Consider the following 19,728-nt stretch of genomic DNA (forward strand, 5'->3'; position numbering starts at 1 on the left):
GCCCCTTAATTGGAAAGAAATAATCGGGGACTGTAAAATGTTTTTAAAAGTGCGTCACGCCGCGGGTCAGGCCGGTGATCTGGAATGGGGAGCTGGTAGCGATTCCCAGCGCACTCAGAATTGCCCCATAGGTAATGCCCGCCCCATTTCTTCGTGGAATCGCACCTGCCGTCGGAGAGCTCTGAAGTCTGTTCCTGGCGCGCGGGCACGACAAGAGAGCCTCCCGACAGCCCGTTTCTGCGCTGGGCTCTGTTGCCGGGGTGACGGAGGGTGGGGGGGGGGGGGGGGGGGTGGTGGGAGTGGCGACGGCGGATCAGTGCACAGCAGGATCCCACGGCGGACAGCGTGCTGCCGGGGTTTGAAGCGGGGCAGGGAGAGAGAGAGAGGGAGGGGAGGGGGGGGGGCTGAGGTGGATGATGAGGAGAGGTTTTATTGTAGGGGGAGGCTTGCTCGAGGTGGGCGACGGACGAGAGGGGGGGGCAGAAAGGGCAATGCCGGGGTAAAATGGCCGCAGCCCCCCCCTCGTTCGAAAACGCCCGATGAGCGCTGAACCCGTGCCGACTGACACTTCCCGCTGTCTCCGACAGGCTCGCTCGGAAAGGCCGGAGCGGTGGGCCAGGAATCTTTGTGGGCACCAAACCCCCCCCCCCCACCTACACTCCACAAGAACCCCCCCTCCCTCCCCAACACTGATCGGACATGGCGCATCACGACATGGCCAAGTACCTCAACATCGACGAGGACCAGATCTTGGGCCAACTCTCGGAGGACGAGCTCCAGAAGTTGGACGATGAGCTGACAGAGATGGACCCGGAGGTGAGGAGGACGCGGGATGGGGAGGATCTGGATGGGGGGGGAGGATGGGGGCAATCTGGGGTGGGGGGGTGATCAAGCAACAGTCTCGGCGGATCTGAGCAGCCGCATTGCTCCGGCGCCTGTCACCACCTCATGAAACGCTTCTCACCCAATGAGGGACTCTTTTTATTCGAATGAAGGGTGTGGTCAGACCAATCGGAACAAGGCAGGACCCAGATCACAGCGTTCCATTTCGAGGGACGTCCATTCAGTACTGAGGGAGCGCCGCACTGTGGGAGGGTCAGTACTGAGGGAGTGCCGCACTGTGGGAGGGTCAGTACTGAGGGAGCGCCGCACTGTGGGAGGGTCAGTACTGAGGGAGCGCCGCACTGTGGGAGGGTCAGTACTGAGGGAGCGCCGCACTGTGGGAGGGTCAGTGCTGAGGGAGCGCCGCACTGTGGGAGGGTCAGTACTGAGGGAGCGCCGCACTGTGGGAGGGTCAGTGCTGAGGGAGCGCCGCACTGTGGGAGGGTCAGTACCGAGGGAGAGCCGCACTGTGGGAGGGTCAGTACTGAGGGAGCGCTGCACTGTCGGAGGGTCAGTACTGAGGGAGAGCCGCACTGTGGGAGGGTCAGTACTGAGGGAGCGCTGCACTGTGGGAGGGTCAGTACCGAGGGAGCGCCGCACTGTCGGAGGGTCAGTACCGAGGGAGCGCCGCACTGTGGGAGGGTCACTACTGAGGGAGCGCCACACTGTCAGAGGGTCAGTACTGAGGGAGCGCCGCACTGTCGGAGGGTCAGTGCTGAGGGAGCGCCGCACTGTGGGAGGGTCACGACTGAGGGAGCGCCGCACTCTGGGAGGGTCAGTACTGAGGGAGCACCACACTGTGGGGGGGGGGTCAGTACTGAGGGAGCACCGCACTGTGGGAGGGTCAGTACTGAGGGGGCGCCGCACTGTGGGAGGGTCAGTACTGAGGGAGCACCGCACTGTCGGAGGGTCAGTACTGAGGGAGCGCTGCACTGTCGGAGGGTCAGTACTGAGGGAGAGCCGCACTGTGGGAGGGTCAGTACTGAGGGAGCGCTGCACTGTGGGAGGGTCAGTACCGAGGGAGCGCCGCACTGTCGGAGGGTCAGTACCGAGGGAGCGCCGCACTGTGGGAGGGTCACTACTGAGGGAGCGCCACACTGTCAGAGGGTCAGTACTGAGGGAGCGCCGCACTGTCGGAGGGTCAGTGCTGAGGGAGCGCCGCACTGTCGGAGGGTCACGACTGAGGGAGCGCCGCACTGTGGGAGGGTCAGTACTGAGGGAGCACCGCACTGTGGGGGGGGGTCAGTACTGAGGGGGCGCCGCACTGTGAGAGGGTCAGTACTGAGGGAGCCCCGCACTGTCAGAGGGTGAGTACTGAGGGAGCGCCGCACTGTCAGAGGGTCAGTGCTGAGGGAGCACCGCACTGTCGGAGGGTCAGTGCTGAGTGAGTGCCGCACTGTGGGAGGGTCAGTACTGAGGGAGCACCGCACTGTGGGAGGGTCAGTACTGAGGGAGCGCCGCACTGTGGGACGGTCAGTACTGAGGGAGCGCCGCACTGTGGGAGGGTCAGTACTGAGGGAGTGCCGCACTGTGGGAGGGTTGGTACTGAGGGAGAGCCGCACTGTGGGAGGGTCAGTACTGAGGGAGCACCGCACTGTCGGAGGGTCGGTACTGAGGGAGTGCCGCACTGTGGGAGGGTCAGTACTGAGGGAGAGCCTCACTGTGGGAGGGTCGGTACTGAGGCAGCGCCGCACTGTCGGAGGGTCAGTACTGAGGGAGCGCCGCGCTGTGGGAGGGTCGGTACTGAAGGAGTGCCACTATTCGGGTCCTTTGGGTCAAAATTTAACCTTCAACCAACATCACAAAAAAAACAGATGAATTGGGTCATTATCACCATGTTGATGGGACCTTGCTGTGCACCAACCATCTGTCGTCATTCTTACAACAGTGACTGCATTTATAAAGCATCTCATTGGCTTCGAGAACACTCTGAGGTGGTGAAAGGCGCTATGGAAATGTAATATCTTCATTCTCCCTCACCACTGCCCACTTCCAACATCCGGTAGGGCATGATGCCACCTGTAGCCAAACAGCCACACCATTGTTTCCTTATTTTCTCAAGACATGTGTGTGTTGGTGTCGGGCGGGGGATATGGGTGTCGAGCGGGGATATGGGTGTCGAGCGGGGGATATGGGTGTCGAGCGGGGATATGGGTGTCGGGCAGGGATATGGGTGTCAGGCGGGGGATATGGGTGTCGGGCGGGGATATGGGTGTCGGGCGGGGGATATGGGTGTCGGGCGGGGGATATGGGTGTTGAGCGGGGGATATGGGTGTCGAGCGGGGATATGGGTGTCAGGCGGGGGATATGGGTGTCAGGCGGGGGATATGGGTGTCGAGCGGGGATATGGGTGTCGGGCGGGAGATATGGGTGTCGAGCGGGGGATATGGGTGTCGAGCGGGGATATGGGTGTCAGGTGGGGGATATGGGTGTCGGGCGGGGGATATGGTTGTCGGGCGGGGATATGGTTATCGGGCGGGGGATATGGGTGTCAGGCGGGGGATATGGGTGTCGAGCGGGGATATGGGTGTCGGGCGGGGGATATGGGTGTCAGGCAGGGGATATGGGTGTCAGGCGGGGGATATGGGTGTCAGGCGGGAGATATGGTGTCGAGCGGAGATATGGGTGTCGGGCGGGGGATATGGGTGTCGAGCGGGGGATATGGGCGTTGAGCGGGGGATATGGTTGTCGGGCGGGGGATATGGGTGTCAGGCGGGGGATATGGGTGTCAGGCGGGGGATATGGGTGTCGAGCGGGGGATATGGGTGTCGAGCGGGGATATGGGTGTCGGGCGGGGGATATGGGTGTCGGGCGGGGATATGGGTGTCAGGCGGGGATATGGGTGTCGAGTGGTGGATATGGGTGTCAGGCGGGGGATATGGTTGTCAGGCGGGGGATATGGGTGTCGAGCGGGGATGTGGGTGTCGGGCGGGGGATATGGGTGTCGAGCGGGGGATATGGGCGTCGAGCGGGGGATATGGTTGTCGGGCGGGGGATATGGGTGTCAGGCGGGGGATATGGGTGTCAGGCGGGGGATATGGGTGTCGAGCGGGGGATATGGGTGTCGAGCGGAGATATGGGTGTCGGGCGGGGGATATGGGTGTCGGGCGGGGGATATGGGTGTCGGGCGGGGATATGAGTGTCAGGCGGGGATATGGGTGTCGAGTGGTGGATATGGGTGTCAGGCGGGGGATATGGGTGTCGGGCGGGGGATATGGGTGTCGAGCAGGGATATGGGTGTCGGGCGGGGATATGGGTGTCGAGCGGGGGATATGGATGTCGAGCGGGGGATATGGGTGTCGAGCGGGGATATGGGTGTCAGGTGGGGGATATGGGTGTCGGGCGGGGGATTTGGTTGTCGGGCGGGGGATATGGTTATCGGGCGGTGGATATGGGTGTCAGGCGGGGGATATGGGTGTCAGGCGGGGGATATGGGTGTCGAGCGGGGGATATGGGTGTCAGGCGGGGGATATGGGTGTCAGGCGGGGGATATGGGTGTCGAGCGGGGATATGGGTGTCAGGCAGGGGATATGGGTGTCAGGCAGTGGAAATGGGTGTCAGGCGGGGATATGGGTGTCAGGCAGTGGATATGGGTGTCAAGCGGGGATATGGGTGTCGAGCGGGGATATGGTTGTCGAGCGGGGATATGGTTGTCGGGCGGGGGATATGGTTGTCAGGCGGGGATATGGGTGTCGAGCGGGGATATGGGTGTCAGGCAGTGGATATGGGTGTCGGGCGGGGATATGGGTGTCAGGCTGGGGATATGGGTGTCAGGCAGGGATATGGGTATCGGGCAGGGGATATGGGTGTCAGGCTGGTGGAATGGGTGTCGGGCGGGGATATGGGTGTCAGGCAGTGGATATGGGTGTCAGGTGGGGATATGGGTGTCAGGCTGGGGATATGGGTGTCAGGCGGGGATATGGGTATCGGGCAGGGGATATGGGTGTCAGGCTGGGGATATAGGTGTCAGGCTGGGGATATGGGTGTCAGGCGGGGATATGGGTATCGGGCAGGGGATATGGGTGTCAGGCGGGGATATGGGTGTCAGGCAGTGGATATGGGTGTCAGGCGGGGATATGGGTATCGGGCAGGGGATATGGGTGTCAGGCTGGGGATATGGTTGACGAGCAGGGGATATGGGTGTTGGGCGTGGAATATGGGTGTTGGGCGGGGGATATGGGTGTCAGGCGGGGGATATGGGTGTCGAGTGGTGGATATGGGTGTCAGGTGGGGGATATGGGCATTGGGCGGGGGATATGGGTGTCGAGCGGGGGATATGGGTGTCAGGCGGGGGATATGGGTGTGAGGCGGGGTATATGGGTGTCGAGCGCGGGATATGGGTGTCGAGCGCGGGATATGGGTATCGAGCGGGGGATATGGGTGTCAGGCGGGGGCTATGGGTGTCCGGCGGGGATATGGGTGTCGAGCGGGGGATATGGGTGCCGAGCGCGGGATATGGGTGTCGAGCGCGGGATATGGGTGTCAGGCGGGGGCTATGGGTGTCCGGCGGGGATATGGGTGTCGAGCGGGGGATATGGGTGTCGAGCGCGGGATATGGGTGTCGAGCGCGGGATATGGGTGTCAGGCGGGGGATATGGGTGTGAGGCGGGGTATATGGGTGTCGAGCGCGGGATATGGGTGTCGAGCGCGGGATATGGGTGTCGAGCGCGGGATATGGGTGTCGGGCGGGGGATATGGGTGTCGAGCGGGGATTTGGGTGTCGGACGGGGATATGGGTGTCGAGCGGGGGATATGGGTGTCGAGCGGTGGATATGGGTGTCGAGCGGGGATATGGGTGTCAGGTGGGGGATATGGATGTCGGGCGGGGGATATGGTTGTCGGGTGGGGGATATGGTTATCGGGCGGGGGATATGGGTGTCAGGCAGGGGATATGGGTGTCAGGCGGAGGATATGGGTGTTGAGCGGGGAATATGGGTGTCAGGCGGGGGATATGGGTGTCAGGCGGGGGATATGGGTGTCAGGCGGGGGATATGGGTGTCGAGCGGGGGATATGGGTGTCGAGCGGGGATATGGGTGTCAGGCAGTGGAAATGGGTGTCAGGCGGGGATATGGGTGTCAGGCAGTGGATATGGGTGTCAAGCGGGGATATGGGTGTCGAGCGGGGATATGGGTGTCGAGCGGGGATATGGGTGTCGAGTGGGGATATGGTTGTCGGGCGGGGGATATGGTTGTCAGGCGGGGATATGGGTGTCGAGCGGGGATATGGGTGTCGAGCGGGGATATGGGTGTCAGGCAGTGGATATGGGTGTCGGGCGGGGATATGGGTGTCAGGCTGGGGATATGGGTGTCAGGCAGGGATATGGGTATCGGGCAGGGGATATGGGTGTCAGGCTGGTGATATGGGTGTTGGGCGGGGATATGGGTGTCAGGCAGTGGATATGGGTGTCAGGCGGGGATATGGGTGTCAGGCTGGGGATATGGGTGTCAGGCGGGGATATGGGTATCGGGTAGGGGATATGGGTGTCAGGCTGGGGATATAGGTGTCAGGCTGGGGATATGGGTGTCAGGCGGGGATATGGGTATCGGGCAGGGGATATGGGTGTCAGGCGGGGATATGGGTGTCAGGCAGTGGATATGGGTGTCAGGCGGGGATATGGGTATCGGGCAGGGGATATGGGTGTCAGGCTGGGGATATGGTTGACGAGCAGGGGATATGGGTGTTGGGCGTGGAATATGGGTGTTGGGCGGGGGATATGGGTGTCAGGCGGGGGATATGGGTGTCGAGTGGTGGATATGGGTGTCAGGTGGGGGATATGGGCATTGGGCGGGGGATATGGGTGTCGAGCGGGGGATATGGGTGTCAGGCGGGGGATATGGGTGTGAGGCGGGGTATAAGGGTGTCGAGCGCGGGATATGGGTGTCGAGCGCGGGATATGGGTGTCGAGCGGGGGATATGGGTGTCAGGCGGGGGATATGGGTGTCCGGCGGGGGATATGGTTGTCGGGCGGGGGATATGGGTGTCAGGCGGGGGCTATGGGTGTCCGGCGGAGGATATGGGTGTCGGGCGGGGGATATGGGTGTTGGGCGGGGGATGTGTGTGTTGGGCGGGGGATGTGTGTGTTGGGCGGGGGATGTGTGTGTTGGGCGGGGGATATGGGTGTCGGGCGGGGGATATGGGTGTCGGGCGGGGGATATGGGTGTCGGGCGGGGATATGGGTGTCGGGCAGGGGATATGGGTGTCTGGCGGGGGATATGGGTGTCGAGCGGGGATTTGGGTGTCAGGCGGGGGATTTGGGTGTCAGGCAGGGGATATGGGTGTCGGGCGGGGGCTATGGGTGTCGGGCGGGGGATATGTGTGTCGGGCGGGGGATGTGTGTGTTGGGCGGGGGATATGGGTGTCAGGCGGGGAATATGGATGTCGAGCGGGGGATATGGGCATGGGGCAGGGGTTATGGGTGGCGGGCGGGGGATATGGGTGTCAGGCTGGGGATATGGGTGTTGAGCGGGGGATATGGGTGTTGAGCGGGGGATATGGGTGTTGAACGGGGGATATGGGTGTTGAGCGGGGGATATGGGTGTTGAACGGGGGATATGGGTGTCAGGCGGGGGATATGGGTATTGGAAGGGGGATATGGGTGTTGAGCGGGGGATATGGGTGTTGAACGGGGGATATGGGTGTCAGGCGGGGGATATGGGTATTGGAAGGGGGATATGGGTATTGGGAGGGGGATATGGGTGTCAGGCTGGGGATATGAGTGTTGAGCGGGGGATATGGGTGTCAGGCGGGAGATATGGGCATTGGGAGGGGGATATGGGTGTCGGGCGGGGGATATGGGTGTTGAGCGGGGGATATGGGTGTCAGGCGGGAGATATGGGCATTGGGAGGGGGATATGGGTGTCGGGCGGGGGATATGGGTGTCGGGCGGGGGATATGGGTGTTGAGCGGGGGATATGGGTGTCAGGCGGGAGATATGGGCATTGGGAGGGGGATATGGGTGTTGGGCGGGGGATATGGGCATTGGGAGGGGGATATGGGTGTCGGGCGGGGGATATGGGTGTCGGGCGGGGATATGGATGTCGAGCGGGGGATATGGGCATTGGGAGGGGGATATGGGCATTGGGAGGGGGATATGGGTGTCGGGCGGGGGATATGGGTGTCGACACAGCCCATTTAGGGCATGTTACCATGCAGGTTTCATAAACTAACTCCCTCCGTCTGTGTCTGGTTTTTCTCTCTCTCTCTGACTTGTTTTCCCCTTCTCTCTGTCACTCTCTCCCTCTCTCTCGGCCCCTCTCCCCCTCTCCTCCGCCTCCTCCCCTCCTCCGTACAGAATGCCCTCTTGCCAGCAGGAATGCGACAGAGAGACCAGACCAAAAAGAACCCGACGGGTCCCTACGACCGAGACCAGTTGCTGGGCTACCTGGAGAAGGAGGCCATGGAGGCGGAGGACCGGGAGGACCTGATACCCTTCACCGGCGAGAAACGAGGTGAGGAACCCAAGGTGAATGCGAGCCGTTAGCGTTAGACCTCGATGTCCAAAGGTTGGTGGAGGGCAGGCCTGGTGGGGGGGGAGACATGCGGGCGTGGTTGGTGCCAGATTCTGGTGCCATTGTTGGACCATTCGCTCGGCGCCCGTGCCCAGGCTCGGCCACCAATCGTAGCCGGCGCACGGGTGTCCATTGGAGAGGTTATTCCAGGTTAACACCTGGCCTGTTACAGGGACGATGACCCCAGAGCAGGACACCGTCCTCCACCTCAATTCCCTCGGCGTTGACGACCATGACCACCGCACAACACGAGATGCTGAACTCCCAAGTGGTCCAAGGAGAAGCCGTATTCACCGTCATTTTATAATCCCCGCATAACTGGACCGTCTTGTCATGCTTCAGCACAGGAACCACCGGCGTCGCCCAATCTGTGAAACGCACGGGCCGGATGATCCCTAATCCTGCAAGCCGGCTGAGCTCGACTTCCACCTTCGGCATTCAATGAGATCATGGCTGATCTTTTGTGGACTCAGCTCCACTTTCCCGCCCGACACCATAACCCTTTATTCTTCAAGAAACTATCTATCTTTATCATGAAAACATTGAATGAAGGAGCCTCAACTGCTTCACTCGGCAAGGAATTCCGTAGATTCACAACCCTTTGGGTAAAGAGGTTCCTCCTGAGCTCAGTGCTAAATCCACTTCTCCTTATTTTGAGGCTATGCCCCCTAGTTCTGCTTTCACCCGCCACTGGAAACAACCTGCCCGCATCTATCCTATCTATTCCCGTCATAATGTTACATGTTTCTATAAGATCCCCCCCGCATCCTTCTAAATTCCAACGAGTACAGTCCTAGTCTACTCAACCTCTCCTCGCAATACAACCCCCTCAACTCTGGGATTAACCTAGTGAATCTCCTCTGCACACCCTCCAGTGCCAGTACGTCCTTTCTCAGGTAAGGAGACCAAAACTGAACACAATACTCCAGGTGTGGCCTCGCTAACACCTTATACAATTGCAGCATAACCTCCCTAGTCTTAAACTCCATCCCTCTAGCAATGAAGGACAAAATTCCATTTGCCTTCTTAATCACCTGTTGCACCTGTAAACCAACTTTTTGCGACTCATGCACTAGCACACCCAGGTCTCTCTGCACAGCAGCATGTTTTAATATTTTATAATTTGAATAATAATTCCTTTTGCTGTTATTCCTACCAAAATGTTTTAAAAAGGTTAACTTGAGTTCATAGAATAAACATTGTTTTGCTTTTAAAAATACTTTTCCATTTCTGCTGTCCCATACCTGGAGAGTGGGCCGTGTGCTCCCCGCACCACAATCTAGCAAAAGTTGTGGGTCAGGTGAACTCCATGATACACTTTGGGGTTCTCTAAACCCTGGCCCATAATAATAGGGCAACACAATGTCCACAATGTAAATACATAGACACGGACATGGGGTGGAGCCTACAGGGGTGAAGTGTTAATGAGGTCAGTCCATAAGAGGGTCGTTTAGGTCGTTTTTTGTCAGAAAGCGACATCTGCACTGCCTGCTGCAGGTTTGAGGAAGCTTCGGCTAGTAATTTGGTTTTGCAAAGCCACATTATTAATGCTGCAGACGGGGCAGCACGGTGGCACAGTGGTTAGCCCTGCTGCCCCACGGCGCCGAGGTCCCAGGTTCGATCCCGGCTCTGGGTCACTGTCCGTGTGGAGTTTGCACATTCTCCCCATGTTTGCACGGGGGTTCGCCCCCACAACCCAAAGATGTGCAGGGCAGGTGGATTGGCCACGCTAAATTGTCCCTGAATGGGAAAAAATTAATTGGGTACGCTAAATTTATATTTAATTAAAAAAAATAAAAATTAATGCAGCAGACCAAGCGATCACGGAGCGTTTCTGACAGGGAAGTGCCATGTTCACCAATATCAACAAAAACTATGTGACGGACTCACCTGGGGTCCTTTCTGCTGTATTACATTTAATCAGATACAGAGTTTTACTCCTTATCTAGCACCGTGCTGTACCTGTCCTGGGAATGTTTGATGGAGACAGTGTAGAGGGAGCTTTACTCTGTATCTAACCCCGTGCTGTACCTGTCCTGGGAGTGTTTGATGGGGACAGTGTAGAGGGAGCTTTACTCTGTATCTAACCCCGTGCTGTACCTGCCCTGGGAATGTTTGATGGGGACAGTGTAGAGGGAGCTTTACTCTGTATCTAACCCCGTGCTGTACCTGTCCTGGGAGTGTTTGATGGGAACAGTGTAGAGGGAGCTTTACTCCATATCTAACCCCGTGCTGTACCTGTCCTGGGAGTGTTTGATGGGAACAGTGTAGAGGGAGCTTTACTCTGTATCTAACCCCGTGCTGTACCTGTCCTGGGAGTGTTTGATGGGGACAGTGTAGAGGGAGCTTTACTCTGTATCTAACCCCGTGCTGTACTTGTCCTGGGAGTGTTTGATGGGGACAGTGTAGAGGGAGCTTTACTCCATATCTAACCCCGTGCTGTACCTGTCCTGGGAGTGTTTGATGGGGACAGTGTAGAGGGAGCTTTACTCTGTATCTAACCCCGTGCTGTACCTGTCCTGGGAGTGTTTGATGGGGACAGTGTAGAGGGAGCGTTACTCTGTATCTAACCCCGTGCTGTACCTGTCCTGGGAGTGTTTGATGGGGACAGTGTAGAGGGAGCTTTACTCTGTATCTAACCCCGTGCTGTACCTGTCCTGGGAGTGTTTGATGGGGACAGTGTAGAGGGAGCGTTACTCTGTATCTAACCCCGTGCTGTACCTGTCCTGGGAGTGTTTGATGGAGACAGTGTAGAGGGAGCTTTACTCTGTATCGAACCCCGTGCTGTACCTGTCCTGGGAGTGTTTGATGGGAACAGTGTAGAGGGAGCTTTACTCTGTATCTAACCCCGTGCTGTACCTGTCCTGGGAGTATTTGATGGGAACAGTATAGAGGGAGCTTTACTCTATATCTAACCCTGTGCTGTACCTGTCCTGGGAGTGTTTGATGGGGACAGTGTAGAGGGAGCTTACTCTGTATCTAACCCCGTGCTGTACCTGTCCTGGGAGTGTTTGATGGGGACAGTGTAGAGGGAGCTTTACTCTGTATCTAACCCCGTGCTGTACCTGTCCTGGGAGTGTTTGATGGGGACAGTGTAGAGGGAGCTTTACTCCATATCTAACCCCGTGCTGTACCTATCCTGGGAGTGTTTGATGGGGACAGTGTAGAGGGAGCTTTACTCTGTATCTAACCCCGTGCTGTACCTGTCCTGGGAGTGTTTGATGGGGACAGTGTAGAGGGAGCTTTACTCTGTATCTAACCCCGTGCTGTACCTGTCCTGGGAGTGTTTGATGGGGACAGTGTAGAGGGAGCGTTACTCTGTATCTAACCCCGTGCTGTACCTGTCCTGGGAGTGTTTGATGGGGACAGTGTAGAGGGAGCTTTACTCTGTATCTAATCCCGTGCTGTACCTGTCCTGGGAGTGTTTGATGGGGACAGCGTAGAGGGAGCTTCACTCTGTATCTAACCCCGTGCTGTACCTGTCCTGGGAGTGTTTGATGGGGACAGTGTAGAGGGAGCTTTACTCTGTATCTAATCCCGTGCTGTACCTGTCCTGGGAGTGTTTGATGGGGACAGTGTAGAGTGAGCTTCACTCTGTATCTAACCCCGTGCTGTACCTGTCCTAGGAGTGTTTGATGGGGACAGTGTAGAGGGAGCTTTACTCTGTATCTAACCCCGTGCTGTACCTGTCCTGGGAGTGTTTGATGGGGACAGTGTAGAGGGAGCGTTACTCTGTATCTAACCCCGTGCTGTACCTGTCCTGGGAGTGTTTGATGGGGACAGTGTAGAGGGAGCTTTACTCTGTGTCTGATCCCGTGCTGTACCTGTCCTGGGAGTGTTTGATGGGGACAGTGTAGAGAGAGCTTTGCTCTGTATCTATTCCCGTGCTGTACCTGTCCTGGGAGTGTTTGATGGGGACAGTGTAGAGGGAGCTTTACTCTGTGTCTGATCCCGTGCTGTGCCTGCCCTGGGAGTGTTTGATGGGGACAGTGTAGAGGGAGCTTTACTCTGTGTCTGATCCCGTGCTGTACCTGTCCTGGGAGTGTTTGATGAGGACAGTGTAGAGGGGGCTTTACTCTGTATCTAACCCCGTGCTGTACCTGTCCTGGGAGTGTTTGATGGGGACAGTGTAGAGGGAGCTTTACTCTGTATCTAACCCCGTGCTGTATCTGTCCTGGGAGTGTTTGATGGGGACAGTGTAGCGGGAGCTTTACTCTGTATCTAACCCCGTGCTGTACCTGTCCTGGGAGTGTTTGATGGGGACAGTGTAGAGGGAACTTTACTCTGTATCTAACCCCGTGCTGTACCTGTCCTGGGAGTGTTTGATGGGGACAGTGTAGAGGGTGTAGTGATCTATACATCTGCACACACCAGGGACTACAGACAAATGTAACAGCCACAGCATCACTAGAGGGAGTATCAGAGACGGGTATAAAGGGTCCAGCCCAAGGGAGGATCCGCCTCTTTCAGAAGCACAGAGCTAGTGAGCAGCAGCAGACAAAGAGAGCTCAGCATAGGCAGCTTACCGCAGCTTCACTGGTCGCACCTCTTGGCTGTTTTACATCTGGTTGAGCTCTGGAAGCAGAACAAACCCTTTGAATAAAGTGTTTGTGTTAACTGCAAGTCTTCAGTCATTATTCATAATTAATATGGTAATATGCATTCCAATTGGAAACTTTCTATACAACAGTTCAAAATATATCTAGAAGCTAAGGATCTAACCTGAGCGCCTGATGTCAGGAAGATAGCCTTGCTCTTATCCCTGGCTGGGCCGCAGGCATTGGAAATATATAATTCCTTTACCTACATGGAAATAATCATCAAAAAATTTGAAACCCGCTGTCAATCTGAAGTCCATGAGATATTTGAAAGATTCAAGTTCCCCAGGCGTTTGCAAAAACCGGGAGAATCTTTCAGCGGTTTTATAACTGATTTAAAATTACTAGCTCAACCCTGCAACTTTGAAAACCTCCGTGACTCCCTCATCAGAGACCAGATAGTAGACGGTCTATCTGATGAGGGACTTAGAAAATCCTTCTTAAAACGAAAAGACCTGACCCGAGAGACGGCCATGCAAAGATGCTCTACTTGTGAAAAAAGTAAAGAAGAATATGAGGAGTTTACTTGCCGGGACCAAGGCCTTCACCCCGAGGTCGAGCCCGTCAAAATGGTGGCCCAGGCGTCCAGTGGGTGCTCCCCTAGCGGCCATCCCGCGCGCGCCAACCTGGGTGCAGGCCACACGCAGGCGCAGTTCTCCCGAAGGTTTGACGCGGAAGAAAGGCCCACTGCGCAGGCGCGAGCGCGGAGGGGCAGCGTCGTGACGCCCACTTAAAAGGGCAATGTCCAGCCTCTGGAAAACAATGTTTGAAGTGTGGCAAATACAACCACTTTGCCTCGCAAGTGCGGAGCTGCTCTGCTCATGAAGACCACAAGACAGAACTTCAACGTAAAAAGCCTAGACTCAACGGAGCACAAGAAAAGCAATGAGTATTCCTCGGACGCGGACAACCTCGCTTGCGACAACTCTCTTGTCGTGGACACGATCGAGACCATTGAGGAACGTGACACAACAATGGCCACGCCCGGTCGCCAGCATTGATTCCAGCAGTGAGGGGACTGCGTGCGACTGTGCAAGTCAACGACTTTCCATTCGTCTTCAGGCTTGACACTGGGGCCTCAGCTAACCTCCGCACTAGCAAGGGCCTCCATTCGATTCCAGAAGACCAGGGAATAATAGCCGCTGCATGTCGGCTGAAGGACTACAGCGGCAATCAGATCGCCTCAAAGGGGACCGTGCCATCTCCGGGGGGACAGCAAGACGATACGCCAGCAGCTACGATTCGAGATTGTAGACGACAATAAATCATCATGGTTAGGCCTCAGGCCTGCGGCTGGTGCAACGCATTTACAGGCACACCCAGGATCCATCAAGCCTGGAAGCTAAAATCCACAGCATGCTACAAGAATACCCCGACGTATTTAAAGGAACGGGCACCCTACCCTGCCGATACAAAATCATGCCCCACCGGTGGGTTCCAACTCCACCGCGGGAGAAGTTGAAAGCGGAACTCGACAGACTGCAGCCACAAGGCGTCATATCGCGAGTCCCACAGCCGACCGACTGGGCTAGCTCCATTGTCTGGGTTAAGAAACCTTCTGGAGATCTTCGCGTATGCGTAGACCCGAAGGACCTGAACCAGAACATTCGCCGGGAACACGACCCCCATCCCCAAGCGTGAAGAGATCACGTCTGAGATGGCGAACGCTCGTATCTTCACCAAGCCCGACGCCTCCGCAGGGATTTCGACAGCTACAGCTCGATGACTCGAGCAGCTTACTGTGTACGTTCAACACGCCATTCGGACGTTTCTGCTTCAATCGCCTGCCCTTCGGCATCATCTCTGCGTCCGAGATCGTCCACAGGATAATGGAGCAAATGACCGAGGGAGTCGAGGGTGTCAGAGTCTCTGTGGATGACATCATCGTCTGGTCCACCACCGAAGGAGAACCCCTCTGTCGTCTGAAGAAGGTGTTTCAGAGGATTCATAAATATGGTTTGAAACTGAACCAGGCGAAGGAGTCTGTCACCTCTCTGGGTGACACCATATCATCTCAGGGTGTCAGCCCTGATGAGGTGAAAACCGCTGCGATATGGACCATGAAGACGCCACAGGACATTGTCAACTTCCTCGTCAGGTTCCCCCCAAACCTGTCCGCGCGGACGGCAGCTTTACGCAATCTCCTACGAAAGACCACTGCGTTCGAGCGGGCACAACGTTACCAGGATGAATGGGTGGATCTCAAACAGCAACTCACGAGGGCACCGACCCTTGCCTTCTTTGACGCAACCAGACCCACCAAGATCTCCACTGACGCCAGCCAGGACGGGATTGGCGCCGTTCTCCTCCAACAGGCCGACCAGTCTGACCGGGTCCCGGTGGCAGACGCGTCCAGGGCCATGACCCCAACTGAGTGCAGATATGCACAAGTCGAGAAAGAATGTCTCGGACTCCTCACTGGGACTCTGAAGTTCCACGACTACGTGTACGGCCTGCTCACGTTCATAGTGGAAACCGACCACAGACCGTTGGTCCATATCATAGACAAGGATCTGAATGACATGACACCTCGTCTGCAGCGCATCGTGATGAAGCTGCGAAGGTATGATTTCACCCTAGTGTACACTCCGGGAAGAGACCTCGCCATTGCCGATGTCTGTCCCGATCCATTGGCACTGACAACGCACCACCAGCCCCCGTCAGAGAAATCGAGGCCCAAACACGGTTCTGCATGGAGAATTTGCTTCGGATGAGAAGCTTTGCCTAATCCGACAGGAGACGCAACCTTACGGGGGGGGGGGGTGCTGCACCTACTCCAGCGCGGTTGGACGAGGGGGACAACGTCCACAATTTCAGAACGTCAAGTCGGAACTGATTGGAGTTGCCGGCCTCCTGCTACGCAATGCGCAGATTGTGATTCCGGCCACACTCCGCGCCGAGACGCCACGTAAGATTCGTGAAGGCCACCTCGGCAAAAGGCGAGCACGCCGGGCTGTGTACTGGCCCGGCATGAATCAAGACGTAACGGACATGGTCATGACATGTGACACCTGTCCAAGACACCAACCCGCACAGTGCGAAGAACCACTGCAGCAACACGAACTCACAATGGCGCCGTGGACAAAAGTGGCCATTGACCTATTTTGTGCCGCAGGGCGTGATCACGTCTTGATCGTGGACTATTACTCAAACTATCCGGAGGTACTGAAACTCCATGGTCTCACGTCTTCACCTGTCACCAAGGCGTGCCGGGAGACATCCGCGCGACATGGAATCCCGCGTGTGGTGATGTCAGATAATGGTCCCTTGCTTCGCGAGCTGGGAGTGGAAAGAGTTCTCATCCGTTACAGCTTTTGGCGTGTAACATCCAGTCCGCGTTACCCGCAGTCAAATGGGAAAGTGGAAAAGGGTGCCCACATTGTTAAACGGCTTATTCGCAAGGCAACAGATTCACGCTCGGACATCAACCTAGCGCTGCTATCCTTCCGAGCAACCCCATTGAGCTCAGGACTGTCACCAGCCCAGATGCTCTTCGGTAGCGACATCCAGACAACCCTCCCGGCGATACAATTCCGAGACCCCGATAACGCTCTGCTACTCGACAAAATGCGGGTACTACGGTCCAAACAAAAACATTACTACGATCAACATGCGATCCCACTCAAGCCACTGAACATGGGCGACATCGTCAGGATCAGGGACCCAGAAGGCGGATGCTCTGAGCCAGCCACGGTCAGGGGGCACCGCGGTCCGACATCGTCAAGTCGTCAGCGGGCGTACTCTTTCGCCGTAACCGCCGGGATCTGTTAATGCTTCGGCCTACAACGCCGGTGTTTCACACACGGGACTTCACCGAGTCCATTTGTCCACAGGACGTTCCTCGCCACACAACGTCAGACAGTACTCTTGATGACATCAAACCGTCATCCCCACCACCACCGTTAAGACGCTCCAGCAGAAGCCGGAGGCACCCGACCGGCTAGATTTGTAACGACACTTCAACACACGCACAAGACAAATATGGACATTTCTCATAACACAGTTAATTGTTTCTGTATTACTTTTATCTTTTTCGCAGTTTGCAGCTTTGCTTATTCTCACCACTTTGTTATGTACAGTTTTCTTGAGGCCAGTCTAGAAAACATATCAAGTCAAAAGGGGGGGATGTAGTGATCTGTACATCTGTACATACATCTGCACATAAACCAGGGACTGCAGCACAGGGGTGACAGCGACAGCATCACTAGAGGGCAGCATCAGAGACGGGTATAAAGGGTCCAGCCCAAGGTAGGATCCGCCTCTTTGAGAAGCACAGGGCTAGTGAGCAGCAGCAGACAAAGACAGCTCAGCATAGGCAGCTTACCTTAGCTTCCCTGGTCGTACCTCTTGGCTGTTTTACATTTGGTTGAGCTCTGGAAGCAGAACAAACCCATTGAATAAAGTGTTTGTGTTAACTGGAAGTCTACAATCGTTATTCAGAATTAGAGAATAACATGGAGGGAGCTTTACTCTGTATCTAACCCCGTGCTGGACCTGTCCTGGGAGTGTTTGATGGAGACAGTGTAGAGGGAGCTTTACTCTGTATCTAACCCCGTGCTGTACCTGTCCTGGGAGTGTTTGAGGGGACAGTGTAGAGGGAACTTTACTCTGTATCTAACCCCGTGCTGTACCTGTCCTGGGAGTGTTTGATGGGGACAGTGTGGAGGGAGCTTTACTCTGTATCTAACCCCGTGCTGTACCTGTCCTGGGAGTGTTTGATGGAGACAGTGTAGAGGGAGCTTTACTCTGTATCTAACCCCGTGCTGTACCTGTCCTGGGAGTGTTTGATGGGGACAGTGCAGAGGGAGCTTTACTCTGTATCTAACCCCGTGCTGTACCTGTCCTGGGAGTGTTTGATGGGGACAGTGCAGAGGGAGCTTTACTCTGTATCTAACCCCGTGCTGTACCTGTCCTGGGAGTGTTTGATGGGGACAGTGTAGAGGGAGCTTTACTCTGTATCTAACCCCGTGCTGTACCTGTCCTGGGAGTGTTTGATGGGGACAGTGTAGAGGGAGCTTTACTCTGTATCTAACCCCGTGCTGTACCTGTCCTGGGAGTGTTTGCTGGGGACAGTGTAGAGGGAGCTTTACTCTGTATCTAACCCCGTGCTGTACCTGTCCTGGGAGTGTTTGATGGGGACAGTGTAGAGGGAGCTTTACTCTGTATCTAACCCCGTGCTGTACCTGTCCTGGGAGTGTTTGATGGGGACAGTGTAGAGGGAGCTTTACTCTGTATCTAACCCCGTGCTGTACCTGTCCTGGGAGTGTTTGATGGGGACAGTGTAGAGGGAGCTTTACTCTGTATCTAACCCCGTGCTGTACCTGTCCTGGGAGTGTTTGATGGGGACAGTGTAGAGGGAGCTTTACTCTGTATCTAACCCCGTGCTGTACCTGTCCTGGGAGTGTTTGCTGGGGACAGTGTAGAGGGAGCTTTACTCTGTATCTAACCCCGTGCTGTACCTGTCCTGGGAGTGTTTGATGGGGACAGTGTAGAGGGAGCTTTACTCTGTATCTAACCCCGTGCTGTACCTGTCCTGGGAGTGTTTGATGGGGACAGTGTAGAGGGAGCTTTACTCTGTATCTAACCCCGTGCTGTACCTGTCCTGGGAGTGTTTGATGGGGACAGTGTAGAGGGAGCTTTACTCTGTATCTAACCCCGTGCTGTACCTGTCCTGGGAGTGTTTGATGGGGACAGTGTAGAGGGAGCTTTACTCTGTATCTAACCCCGTGCTGTACCTGTCCTGGGAGTGTTTGATGTGGACAGTGTAGAGGGAGCTTTACTCTGTATCTAACCCCGTGCTGTACCTGTCCCGGGAGTGTTTGATGGGGACAGTGTAGAGGGAACTTTATTCTGTATCTCTCTCTCTTTCCCCCATGTTTAACTCTCTCTCTCTCTCTCTCTGTCTCTCTCCATGTCTCTATCTCTATCCCCTTTTCCCTCTATCTATCTATCTCCCCGTCTCTCCCTCCCTCCCTCCCTCTCTCTCTCTCTTTTCCCCCTGTTTAACTCTCTCTCTCTCTGCGTTTTGTAGGAAAGCCATTTGTTGCTCAGGTTCGGGAGAAGACGCAGTTTGAGAAAGATGCTGATGTGATTCTCGAGCCGGAGCTGGAGGAAGCTCTCGCGAACGCCACTGACGCCGAAATGTGTGACATTGCCGGTGAGAGCTGCCTGTCCCTCAGGAAGGGGAGCGTCTGGGAAACGAGGGGAAGGGGGGTTACTGAGGACCGGGTACAGGGATAAACCAGCGACCGAGGACAAGGCCCGCCCTGCGCTGGGCCTTGGCGAGAGTCGCCCGATTAGAGCGTTGGAACCCTGGCTCCCCCCCGGCCCCCCCCCCCCCCCCACTCCCCCCACCACTCAAATCGTCCCCCTTCGAGTGCCTATCCTGAGGGAGGAGACTGAGGCGAGGGGGCAGAGAGGGGGGCTGGTCAGGAGGCACATTCTCTCACACACTGCCCTCCGAGCTGTCAAGCTGCCCAGGCGCAGCGAGGTGGGATTAAGTTATCCAAAACGGGCCATCCAGCAGGATCGGATTCCTCCTTCACACGGCATCGATGTCAACGTGCAAAATGCCATTTGACATCGGAGAGGCCAATACGCACTCTGGCACACAAAGCCGGGGATCGTATTTAAGGAGCACCCCCAGCCCTGAGGCGGTGAATATTCACTGACTGTTCAACCTGAGACAGAACTGAGATCGGGAGCCTCGGGCCTACCCGAGCCAGGCTCCGGGCCTACC

The 19,728-nt window shown here is 56.5% G+C and overlaps 2 protein-coding genes across 3 annotated transcripts in view; one reads left to right on the plus strand and one right to left on the minus strand.

The window, feature by feature from the left end:
* Positions 1 to 19,728, minus strand: part of LOC140402969 (semaphorin-6D-like) — a 1,151,034-nt gene that overhangs the window by 1,051,694 nt on the left and 79,612 nt on the right. The window lies entirely within an intron of this gene.
* The window catches only part of LOC140402967 (tropomodulin-4-like), a 43,949-nt gene that overhangs the window by 10,928 nt on the left and 13,293 nt on the right, over positions 1 to 19,728 (plus strand). The window contains exons 2-4 of the mRNA XM_072490617.1: positions 588 to 816; positions 8,175 to 8,331; positions 19,021 to 19,146. Coding sequence (XP_072346718.1) covers positions 700 to 816; positions 8,175 to 8,331; positions 19,021 to 19,146 — 400 coding nt within the window. The 5' untranslated portion in view covers positions 588 to 699. The remainder of the gene's footprint in view (positions 1 to 587; positions 817 to 8,174; positions 8,332 to 19,020; positions 19,147 to 19,728) is intronic.

Source organism: Scyliorhinus torazame, chromosome 26, assembly GCF_047496885.1.
Source record: "Scyliorhinus torazame isolate Kashiwa2021f chromosome 26, sScyTor2.1, whole genome shotgun sequence".
In the NCBI taxonomy this organism is placed as follows: domain Eukaryota; kingdom Metazoa; phylum Chordata; class Chondrichthyes; order Carcharhiniformes; family Scyliorhinidae; genus Scyliorhinus; species Scyliorhinus torazame.